Here is a 13,122-nt window from a genome sequence, read left to right as displayed (position 1 = left end):
GGCTCTCAATGACTCTGATTTTGTGATTATCTTTTTTTTTGTTTCTGTTGTGCAGAAACTCGTAAGATTTTTTTTTTTTTTTTAGAAATGTAGTTTGAATGTTGTTCTACTATACTGTGAATGAAAACAATTCAAGTCTTATTCAAATAACATACCAAATACTTTCTGCAGTGATCCAGAAGGAATGTGATTTGCAAACATGAACAATTGAAGTGATGTTAGTGAAACACATTTGGGTCACTGATAAAACGTACGACCGTGCCTCTTCACAATAGTCACACTGATAACTTCACAGTTCTAAAACCTCTGATCCAAAAATTCCCAAGGGCTAATTTTAGTCTATGGCATTTCCTGCCAGAGACTTATCATTTGCAGTTCTTATCTGGAAAGCAACTATGCTTTAACAAAAAGACATAGTTTCAGATCATGAAACATGTGGTTACACCATCTTCTGATGTGACATGAAATATTTGGTCATTGACAACAGAAAAAAGGTGGGAAACATCCACCTTTAACCATTGACTGTGTAAAATGAGATTGGCTCTTCTCAATGCTGCTTGTTGCGACTTAGGTCAAAGGTCACGTAGGACTATTTTGTTGCCCTATTACAATGCTATGGGTCTTGGTAGTTTTAAATTTACAGCAGCTGCAAGATTAAATTGGGCATGTAAATAGACTATATAGATTTACACATCTGTATTTATAGTGGAAATGAGTAATTGATACCTTGAAAAACTACACTCCAGCAATTGCTATGATTTGGTGTCAAATAAGTACTTTTGTTTAAATGAAGCCCCACAATGTATTGCAGCACCAAGTTTCCACCTGATAACACCAAAACAATACTCCATGAAAACAGGAAAATTTTAATTTAGTGTTGAAAAAAAATCTAATATGTATGGGTGGGTTAAGTATATATTTGTACATCTATCTATATGCCAGCATTGTGTAGTGAGTGACACGCAGAACAATTGAGTAATCCTCCATATTTATTTTTGGACAAGTTCAACGAAATTGGTTAATTTTGCTCATTGATGATCTGATTTCTCATAGCACAGTGATTAAGAATTGGCCTAAAACGAACCTGACATTATTAAAGTGTACCCACTTACGCCTACCGCCCGTAGTCAGCTGGGATACGCTCCAGCACATCTGCAACCCTCGGGAGAATGAAGAAGTTCAGATAATGGATGAATGGAGCACACCTGATGACAGGTTTGGGCAAAATGCTGCAGTCACACGAGCGTCCTGCTTGTTGCCTGGCGCTTTGCTGACCCCGTGTGGATAAAAACAGGCACAACGGCCAATATATGTTAATCAGAAAATTTAAAAGACGCTGCTTAACCTTTTTCCCCCCTAGTCTGCGCTTATTATTAATGTTTTAAAAAATATTAAATCTAGCTAAATATGTATGCAGTGGACATCGGTAGCTGCAGCCACAATTCGAACCTTGTGGCAGTGTGTGCGCGCCATGCACCACACGCCGACGATGATGATGATGATGTTCATGATGATGATGATGGGTGGACCAAGCGGAGGTGGACCGGTAGGGCTCATTTCTTCATCTGTCTTCACCGCAGCGTCAAGCACCCCGAAGCCCTTGCACCCTGCACACCGCTCTCTCCTTCCTGCAACCCTGGCCACAAGACCGGATCGCAAGCCCGCAGAAGCCTGATCCAATGCATTATTTACGCGCAAAACTTCAGCAACTCATCTACCGGATATGGCTGCCGGTCTGAGGAAGCGTGCGCCAGGGACAACCCGGGCAGCGGACCCTACTCCGGCGAGGGATGCCGGAGGAAGAGGAGGAGGATGCAGAAGAGGAGAAGAGGGAAGGCGTGCAAGAAGAAGGAGCAGGTGGCGGAGTGGAGCGCTGGGAATGCCTGCAAAGTGTGCGCTGTCTGCGGGGGTGTTTTTACTCCTGCTCCGGTGCTCTTTGGCCGCAGAAGGTAAGACACGCGCACGCGCGCACGCACACACACAAAATATGCAGATGGATGCATCATCACCATGCGTCTCCTCCTGTCTCCCTCCACTGTGAATGAGTGTTGTTTCACACGGCATTGTTGTGCACACTATTTGCTGCAGGCTGCAGGACCCAGTGGATGAATCAGGGCTCACCTGAGTAGCTGAAATACAACATGCTCCATGTCCATTGTTTCTAAAATGTGTCACTTCTTTAAGGATGCCGAATAATATCCAATATTAGAGAATCCTGTACATTTGATATGTTTTATTGTAGAACCGCACCATCATACTGAGCAGCTGGGAGTAGTCACTCGTATGTGTCTCCGACCAAAATATTAGAAACCACTCTGTGTAATGCAGTGCAGCAGTCAACAAGATTTGTAGTTTATTATTGTGGTTGGTTGTAGATGAAAACTATGGAGAGCTGTTTCTAATATTTGGGTAGTGGCCATTATTTAGCAAAAGATAGGTCGTGTTTCAGTTTATATTAAGTCATCCATACATAATTGATGACAAATTATAACTGCACAAATGAATCTGTTCTCTATACTGTGTGTCCTCATTGGGGTCACGAGTGAACTGGTGTCTATCTCTGCTGAGTTTGGGTGGTGTAGTCTGGATTGGTTGCCAATCAATAGCAGTGCACATTGAGTGATGTCTTGATATTAATTCATTTCTTGGCCACATTCGTATCTCAGAAATAATTGTTTCACATAAATGGAAATGTCATTAATCTGTTCCATGAGTTACCCCGCTAGAAAAAAAAGTGTTTGTGTTTTTTGATGAGAAGAAATAGAATGCTTGAATATCATACTGTACTTTTTAAAAATATGGAGTACTAGCATAATTAAACATAGTGTAAAGATTAAGTAGAGGTACTTTGTGATTTAATGTGATCCAATCTATTTTTTTTTGTTACTCCTTCAGGTGTGTCCACCTTCAAGAATAGTAATTATTTAATTTAATCATTATGTATTTATTATTTGAATTATTTTACTGTAAGACACTCAGTGATATTCTGTCAGTATTTTTTTGTAGAGGGTAAATAATATATGTCCATGAATATTAGAAACTATTATTCTAACAGTAAACTTTAACAGGTAGTGGCATTAAATAGTTTGAGCCCCTCTTTTTTGATGAATTGTTCAATATTTGCCAAGCTGCAGCTTAGTGTGGAGTTAAATTGAGTTCACTGCCACCATACTGCGCTTGTATCTTAAGTTTGTGCTTACAAGTCAACAAACTAATATTATTGCAAGGCACCACTGGAATTATCCTTACAAGCAAAAACACGACTGTACCATTTTTTGGTCATTCCTCGGTCTTGTTCCATGGGATTTATTGGCGGTTGGCAAATGAACTTCATGATGCATTAGTGCTGATATTGTCCTTCCACTGCAAAGAAACCACTGAAAATTGATGCTGCTCTTTTGTCTTACTCATTTACACAAATATTTATATATTTCCTCAGCCTATTTGTTTTTCCTGTCAACCTCTTAAAATTGCTTTAAAATATATTTTTTTTAGTGTTTACATTTTTCCCCTGACAATAACTATGATCTTTGTCAGTAAAAAGCTGAAGGGAGTTATTCTGGGAAGGCAAAGCAGTGCAGTCGCATGTGTTTCAGAGCATCTGGGTCAGCACTAATGACACACATAATGTTGCCAAGAGTAGGTTTATCTCTGGGATCAAGGTTGCCTGTAAAAACCAAGCTTGCTCACTGATTAAATTGCATATTGTTTTCATTCTAATACGACTTTGACCCAACACGTTACACTTGACCCAACCCAAACAAGACGACTGCATACAAGTGAGTGCTGCAAGGGCACATGTTTAATACTCCTGGATGTGCTGAGTGTTGAGAAGGAGGCTGAGACCAGAGAAGTGGTGCCTCAGCAGCGATGACTACCATCACTACCACCACATCACAGCTGCACACACCCTGCAATACTGTCACCCAGCATTAGAAAGACGATCATTAGACAGCACAGTTTCTTGTGTTGACAGTAGCCCCCCCCCCAGCTTTGCTGTATTTTTTTCCCCCCCATGCCGGCTTTTACATTTCTGTTCTAAACCATCTTAGAATGCATTATGTGTCAGGACTTTGACTGACAGGTGATCAATCCGAGGTGACCCCTGCCTCTTACCCTAAAGTCAAGCCTAAAATCGTCTTTACAGTAATATGTTGCATACTCAACATGGCATTCTTATTAATATTGCCTTGTATTGAGTTAAGCAACAAAATGTATCCCTTTTTCTCCATCTCTGGGGCAGCCATCTTGCCCACTGCAATGTGATGTTTTTTTCAGCCAGGAAAAACAATCCCTCCTGCTTGGTGTGCTTGCCGCTGGGACAACCACGTAATTTTTGCACAACTTGGCCAAGTGGCACCACAGCAGCGAGTTCTGCGTGGTGGGCATTTACAGTGTTTACCAATAATCACAAAATCTCTTTGTGCGCGGTGGAACTATTACACACTCTCCTTCCACTTTGATAGTGCGGTCGGAAAAGCTGTTGAAAATCTTGCTGGAGCCTGTGTTTTTTTCCCCCCATCCCTTCCCTGCTGCTCCCTCATTTACCAAAGTTGCACATTCAGAAAGAAAAGTCAATTGGAATCAATGACAGTGACAGACTGATTTCATTTAACACACACATTAGTGGCTGCAAGCAGCACTCCTTCCTTATCAAGCCAAAAACGTGATAAGTGACTAGCCCTCGTCATGCTCTAAACAACATTGTGGTGTAATGAGAAAAAATAAATCGACGAGTTGACTACTCGTCTATACCTATTTTAAGTCTCTGTTATTTAGATTCACAGAAAAGTATATAGGGCTACAGTGAAAAGAAAAAAAAATGAGAAAACCTTTGTGAAAGTGAAGTCATATTTCAACTGCCATCGAACAGAATCCTTACATCTCCAAAAACCAACACTTTTCAAGAAACAGCAGCAAAAAAGGCTATTTTGTTAACATTAACACTGCATTAGATGTGTCAATAATTTGTCAAAATAACAATGTGTGTGTTTTAAATACACAAATTGTAGTGCTCTTTGTTTTGTATTAGCCCCTAACGACCACGAGTAGCCATTGTGATTTCTTAAGTTGTGTAAGTGATCATTTGAAAATGTAAACACTTGCTCATATATATATAGAAATATTAGTGAGGCTACATGAGTTGTGTGTCCGCTGAAAAGAATCATGCATGTGAGATGCTGTTACCTATGCCCCGTCCCCAATGACCGGTTAACATTAAAAGCAGAGGTTGACTGAGAAACTGCACATCACCTTCCTTTTTACTACTTTCCTTTTTTCTCGCTCTACCAGCATGAGGCCTTCCAAAGGCGCCACCATGTTAAAATAAATTCCTGGAAGTCACAAACAACTGTGACTCAAAACAACTAAAACAAATTCCTGGAAGTCACTTACACAAACAACTGTGACTCACAAGGGTGAGCATGAGGCCGACCCCGCTCCTCTAATTTCATCTCGCTGTGGTGATTTAGCGCACAGCGCTTAATTAACTTGGGTATAAGCTTGAGATGAATGTGCCAGGTCAAGATCAATGTTTGCTTCCGTAGATGCAACAAGAGCCTCATTGCTAAGTCAATATGAAAACGCGTTAAAAGCAGCGACACGCTGTTCAAAACGTCAGCGTTTAGATTTAGCTCCAAATTGAAAACACTGGTGTCAACCAATTAAACATTTATTGGTGCTGGAAATGATCCCCTAGAGTTTTTTTGTCATATCCTAATGAAGTTTAAAAGGGCTAGCTCGTCTGCGTTCAAGGCTCGTATCGCTTCTGGAACTCACACGTGACGAAAAAGGCAAACATGCCTTCTAATTAGTACAGCGGACCATCTGCTCGGTATTATCCCCAGTATAGTTCAGTGCAATCAAGGGAATATTTGTTCTTGTGTGTTGTAAGCAATATCTTAAAATTTTTGCCAGCATTGCTCTGTGCATTTAAGTGCTTGTGCATGCGACTGAGAGACAATTTTTTTGTGAGGTGCTGCCTCACAAAAAATTGTAATTGCTCCACTGTAACCTACTTTACATTGATGTAGCCTGCTCGCAACATTTTAATTAGAGGTTACAATGAATGGGACTTTGTTTTTCTGCAACCTGACCTGTTTTGGGGGATTCTCACAACTAACAAAGAATTATCACATTGTCATGTAAAAACAGAAAATGGGATTGTTTTGTGTCCTTTTTGGATGGGGTTACCGGGGTCAGCATCTGAGATGTTGATGTTTAAGGTCACCATTCCGATGACAGAGATGATACTCTCTGACAGGCCATATAATTTCCACCCAAATATTTCATACTGTGGCTTTAAACTAAAAGGGAAAAGGAAATATTCATGATATTGCAATATTAATTTCAGTCTTGATTTATTCTGCGCTTCAAAGTTCCATGGGATTTTATGACATTAAAACCAACACGTACCCTCGGGAAGCCATGGGATGACCCCCTGTGATGTCCTGACTCAGTCCCTAAATGTTGACTGAGGAGGCTTATTTCCATTTTAAATAGCAATTTATTTTCTTGCTTTTTTTTTTAATTTAAAGTCCCATTATTCCTGGTTTGTAGAAATCGTGTGAAGGCAATGAGTGGAGAAACCCATTTGCTACATCAGTACCAGTGAAGCGTCACAAACTCTGAGAGCATTAAAGGGAGAATTCCATACTTGTTCAAGTGTTATTAATGGACGCGTAATCAAGCTGTCCGAAAAGTCATGCGGCCTGCACATTCCAATACTTTTCAGTACGTCTCGTATTTGGAGGTAATTTGCACATCTTTAAGAAACTTCATTACAAGATGTGCCATGTGTTTAACTTGTGACCAGTCCAGTGTGTACCCTGCTGACATACTTGCATAACTATTCTTTATTGACTGGCTGATTAACAAATTGAATTAAATATTCCCATACACAGATTTCATGCTTTCCATATTTTAGCTAACAATTTTTTTCTATCATTAGGTTACTTTTGTAGAGGCAGTGGCAAACAACATGCCTCCTTAGTGGAGGTAATCTTGGTTTTGTTGAGATTTTCCCACAGGTACAATCAAATGGAAAATATTTCAACCTACCCTCAGCTCTACACATGTGCATTCTTGTAGCATGTAGCATTAGTTTGATTCATGCCTTTGCTTTAGTGCTCTGTGGTCACCATGTCGGTGTTCAAATGACCTGTTTGGCTCCCAGAGGACCAGTTCATCCTGGGCTTATCCACCTCTGGAGACTTGCCTCTTTGCACATTGACAAACAAATCAATTCTGCACGCTGCACACTTTGGTTCCCCTCATCCATGCTGTTACATCATTTCATTGTGTGGGTGTGATATCTGTCTGAGATCACCACTCCCATGACTTTGTGCAGGGAGGGGACTTTATGGTCTCCTCCCTGGAAACGTTGGATTTATAGGTATTCATTTACCACTGCAGTTTTTGTCTGGAATACGCTCTTGTTTTGTGAGTGAGTGAGTGAGTGAGTGAGTGAGTGAGTGAGTGAGTGAGTGAGTGAGTGAGTGAGTGAGTGAGTGAGTGAGTGAGTGTGCTTGTGTGCTTGTGTGTGTGAGTGTTTTGAATAATATGACATATAAAGCCTGATTTGGGAAAGGTTTGCATGTGCATTCTGATGCACTTGCTTATTTTTACCAGATTATATTTGCATCAAAATGTTTTTAGCATTTATGAGTAGGGCACTGGAAGTGAAGAGGAGCATTAGATGGTGATACTTTTTAATGTTACCAGCCTTTGTCTCAGGAATGATATTGCAAGTCAGTCCCTTATTTCTTCGTGGTATAAAGAGACATTGATGTCACCTAATAGAGTGTGGAGTGGACATAGAGGTGACATGTTCATATTAGACCAGTGAGAGGATAAAATAAAAATAACAACGGTGGTGGTTAACTACCATGTAGGGAAAAATACTCCATTAGTTAAGGTAGTTAGACTAATTTCGAAATGTTTGTATAATTAGTGCACATGTCCCCATATTGAGTTTCAGATTTTTTTTTTTTTTAAATAAAATGATACAAAATAACAATTGGAACTTATTTAACAATGAACCAGCCAGCCCCAACACCACCACCAATTCTCTAATGTGCCAGTCGGAATAAAAGTCCAATTATTTTATAGTTTATTTATTTATTTATTTATTTATTTATTATTGTTTTTGTACCTGCTCTATTTGGCTCTTTCCTACATTGTTATATGAAGTAATCTGTCATGCCATGTCAGTTTGGGTAGCAAATAAACTCACCTAAAAGGAAAGTCTATTATCAAGAGATTTTTTTTTTTTTTTTATTATTCAAATGGCATGTGTGATTACCATCTCATACCTTCATCCGTCAAACGTTGCCATACTGGCCTGTAATGATCTGGCCTAGTTATTATTCAGAACGAAACCTACCATATGGGCCACTCCTGCGAGGACACCGCTTTAGAGTATCTGTCTGCCTTTGGGCTTTAAAATAAACCTGCTGCACTGCTATTGCTCGCCTGAGCTCTTATACATCAAATGGTCCCCTTTTCTAACATTTTGATATTGACATTTTGTCTTTTATTCATTAAAGATCGAATTTGTTTTTCATTAGTAGTGTCTGAGAAGCTGCATCACATAAGGGATTTGTGGGCACGCGTCCCACAGTCAGTATATTCATGACGGACTTGATTCTAGACTATAATATACGTGTGTTGAGCAGTGTAGCATCTATTTTAGTGATATTTATGGTATGTAAGGGTGAGACAGGCAAAAGAAAATTTCATTGTGGTGTGTGTAAACGTGCTAGATTTAGATGTGCCAGGCTTGCACTGGGCATGAAAATAGAGCCCAATGTGTTATCTATTGATTTTGCAGTTAATGTCACCTTTTAATATCCGCTGTGTAGATGTTAACAATGTTACTGGTGAAAAATGGCAGTTCTCACATCTGATATTGATCCATCTATCCATTTTCTAACACTTATCCTGGTTTACAGTACTGCCTGACTTTGTGCCAGCTCAGTGGCCTAGTAGTAGAGTGTCCTCCCTGAGACTGGAAGGTTGTGGGTTCAAACCCCGGCCGGGTCACACCAAAGACTATAAAAATGGGACCCATTGCCTCCCTGCTTGGCACTCAGCATTAAGGGTTGGAATTGGGGGGGTTAGATCACCAAATGATTCCCGAGCGCGGCACCGCTGCTGCTCACTGCTCCCCTCTCCCCCAGGGGGTGGATCAAAATCACATGGGGATGGGTTAAATGCAGACAAATTTCACCACACCCAGATGTGTGTGTGACGATGTTCATTGGGACTTTGACTTTAAGAGGCAAGGTACACTGGTCACTGCATGGTCACCTAAAGACAACCACTTACACTCAAATTCAATTCTAATATAGGCTATTTAGAGTCTTTAAATAACTTGTTCTCACAAGTACAGATACATTGAAAGTCACAACCTTGGAGTGTGAAGCAGACTTGCTAACTGCATGCTTCTTCATGCTGCCTGCCTCTGCTGTTGATCTAAAACAAAACTAGCGCTTTGTTTGAAATTTCCATGTAATTATCCTAAATAGTATGCGCACCGCAGGGAACTCTTTGTTCTCTAAATTAGTGTTCCGTTTCATAGTAACTATATTGACTAATTTGATTGATTACTGCACAGTAAGCGTAGGAAAACATTTTTTTTTTCTTTCATAGTCTCACTTGTTATAGTCTCAAATAACATAACGTCCCAGATATTGATACAGTGCCACTGTTCAGCATATTTCTGGGGTCAAGGTTGCAGCAGTGTGCTGTGAATCAGCCTATCATGCAATGTCATCATGAAATGAGCATGGAGATTTCATCTCCCCCATTTTTGACCTAATTAAAAACACGGCAGTAGGGTGACCACTGGCACCACAAAACCAGCTGTAGAAACGTGTGGTCTGCCTCAGAGTCGCAGAGGCTTCCCTTACAGAGCTGATCCATCATTCTGTTAGCGGGGACCGACAGAGATTTCATTTTACAGCAGCTGTGAGGCATCACTGTTGAACACGTGATCGTTGTGATGTGACACACAAGTGGGCATGCTCTGACGCTGCCAATTTAATGTGTTATTACAAGTCAATCTCATTTCAATTTACAGCATGATATATGTATGTCTTTTTTTATGCCCAAATCCTTCTGAATGTCCTGCTGCACCAGCATTGTATTTGATTGTGCCTTGCCGCTTACAGAGACCTCCGCCTCCCGAGCATTTACGCTTTATTCCAATGATCAAGGTCTTGGTCAGCTTGAACTGAAAGCTTAGCAGGCTTTCCTCACCTTATTATCCCCCATTGTCCGCTTTCCTTCAACCTTCCCTGGCCTTGACCAACCTCTACTACTCCCTTTTGGAAATGGACTCATCTGAATTAGTAGCATGACTTAGTAGTAAGTAGTATCCATATTGATTTAGTTATAAACCTTTAAACAACGTCTATTTATGCACAAGCAGGAGCAGCACTTGCAGACAGCATAAAAAACACTCACATGCATTTATTCTTTATCTGCGAGAAATGACAAATAATACATGTAAATAATGACAAAAGGTGGTCTTCAATTATTATTTTTACTAGGGGGGCCGTAACAGGTGAATGGCATGTTTATTAATTTCAAAATGGAAAAATGATTTAGTCACAAAGCCAATTAAACTCGTAAGTCAAGGCACCAGTGTATGTACTGCTGCCAAAGGACTGGCAAAGCTCTGACTTCCTCTGAAGTGTCTCTTCGGGCCCAATTAAAGAGTCAGAGGAAGGGACATGTGAGCGCTCTCACGCAGTCATACCGGAACATTCTCAAGTTGTCGGCTTGTCTTTGCGCTCATTCTGTCGCATCACATGACTAAACCTCGAGATCACCTGCACACATCACCCAGTGAGGAGACTGTAGTTTCGTCTTCTTACGCAAACAATGTTGTGGCCAACGAAAATGTCCAGTGCTTATATTGTGTTTCTCTGAAGTCATCACAGCACTTGACCATCAAGGCAGCCACATTTTATGCAAAGCACATAATGTACATTGAGCATGTGGAATCAGTACTTAAAACACTAATAAGCTAACTTAATGTGTGTTGGCTAGGGTTGTATTCCACTTCCTTCCATTTCCTTGTGATAGCTTTTTATATGTAAATCTTGTAAACAAATAGCTTATAGAAGACAGTCTGGAAATTCTGGTGCAGTCCCTGTTGCCAAAGTTTTGTGCTGCTTTGGAGTCATATTTATTGATTAAGTAATAACCAAATTCAACCAAATTTGATACTGATCCATCTATCCATTGGAGGTATTGCAGGTGGTCAGCAAAATTGGAAATGTGAAATATTTGAATTTTTATTTGTATCGGTCTATACTCTAAAATAATATTCCGCCAAAGCAATGGTCCCCGAGTTGCTTCTTGGTTATAATGATGGTCCCTTGGACAAAACCAATTGAAAACCCCTGCATTGAATTCGATAGTATTGTTGCATCAGGACTGTTTTACTGCAGATGCCCCACTGCACAGCACCTGTTATCCCGAGAATCGTATATTCTTGTGAGACGATGTTGTCCCTCTATAAGTGAATTAACCACTTAGTGAAAATGTCCCCATCAAAAGTGTTAAACCTGTCATCTTAAGTAGAGCAAATGCATAAGTCAGAAAGCGACAGTCGTGCTCACCTTGTATGTAATCTCATCAGCTGGCGCCCTCCCTTGACCCTCAGCTGCCATTTCACATCCACCATGTCAACTGGAGGCCGCAATCCCGAGATCCGTCAGAGTCACAGCATGCAGTTATCTGCTCGTCCTGTCTCCTCTCGCGCATCATGCTCGCAGCAGACGACCATGAGTTTTAATCCAGTCACGTCTTCGTTTCTGCACGCACACGCGCCACACAGAGCCGCACTGTGACAAGATGTTATTTGAAGTGGCACATTGTACTTGTACTTTTTCTCTCTAATTTGATGAATTACATTTCCACCAGCAGTCCAAAAAATGAGCTAAAATGGGCAGCTATTGTTATTTTTTTTGTTGTAATTACTCTCATTATAAATCCCTCAAAGGGAAAGGGAATTCAACTCACTCTGCTGCATTTGTCTCGGATACATTCACTCAGGGCAAGAAGTGTTTGGACAGTGACATTGTCATTTCGAATGTGCCTTTATAGACCACCACAATGGAGGAGAGAATCTAAATGTGATTAAAGTGTAGACATTCAACTTCAACCCCAATAATTTATAAATAATAATTATTTGATGTAGATTGTATCCATTTCAAATGTTTGAAATTTTAGACTGAGACTGTCCTATTCGTGAATATAACCATAATTGTGCTGTTTAAATTCAAAATATAATACAAAAGTCTGTTATTTCTACGACTCAAACTTCATTTGGCTGCTTTTAGGGTTCTTCCTTCTTTCATGGCATTAATTTCTAATGATGAGTGGATCCTGAGTGATATGCACCCATTTTTAAATCAGCCCATTTGAATTCCAAGGACTGCCATGCCAGTTGCATATCCAGAATGCAGATGAGCAACCTTTTCAGTGTATTTGACAGGTTGTCACTCTCCCAAGATGGATTATTATTAAATTGAATTCAAGAAGGGTTCATAATAAATAAAAAAAAAAAACTACATCACAACACCCGACATTACAAATTTGTAGAGATTGAATCATGCATTATATCCTCGTATTTATCATCAATAATAGTCCGCTTGGACAGTTTTTATATTTACAAGGGAAAATAACTTTCACAGTAGTAGTTTAGATTTTAATGATTTACCCTCTACCCTTCTTCTCTAAAGAGAAATCAAACTCTTAGAAAGGCACGTTGCCTCCTATTCGCAAGTAAGGTTCGTGAGCTTACAAAGGACTTGCGGGAAAAAAAAAATACTTTCCTGGAATGGTTTACCTTGTACACCTTGTGCACCATTTAGAGAAATTGCATCTTTCTGGATGTGCACATTGAGGCCAAGAAATCAATAGCTTCGGGCATCTATTTTTTTTTTTTTTTTTTTTTTTTTTTTTTACTCTCAGCGTTTAGGCCAGCAGATATACAACCTTTCATGTAAAAATTCAGTGAGAATGTGTCCCCAACTACCTTTTAAAACGAACCTGAGTAATTGCTTTCTCTTGCCTGTGGTTGAAACCAAAAATATAGCTCTGTATGCT

General features: G+C 40.0%; 1 protein-coding gene across 2 annotated transcripts in view; it reads left to right on the top strand.

Moving 5' to 3' along the window:
• Positions 1-87: 87 nt before the first annotated feature.
• Positions 88-13,122, top strand: part of kiaa1549lb (KIAA1549-like b) — a 50,761-nt gene continuing 37,726 nt past the window's right edge. For both annotated transcript variants that reach the window (XM_049718848.2, XM_049718847.2), the window contains exon 1: positions 88-1,949. In XM_049718848.2, coding sequence (XP_049574805.1) covers positions 1,724-1,949 — 226 coding nt within the window. In that variant the 5' untranslated portion in view covers positions 88-1,723. The remainder of the gene's footprint in view (positions 1,950-13,122) is intronic.

The sequence above is a fragment of the Syngnathus scovelli genome, chromosome 4, assembly GCF_024217435.2.
Source record: "Syngnathus scovelli strain Florida chromosome 4, RoL_Ssco_1.2, whole genome shotgun sequence".
NCBI lineage: Eukaryota > Metazoa > Chordata > Actinopteri > Syngnathiformes > Syngnathidae > Syngnathus > Syngnathus scovelli.
Note: the sequence above shows the minus strand (reverse complement) of the source record. Positions and strands in the feature narration are given on the sequence as shown.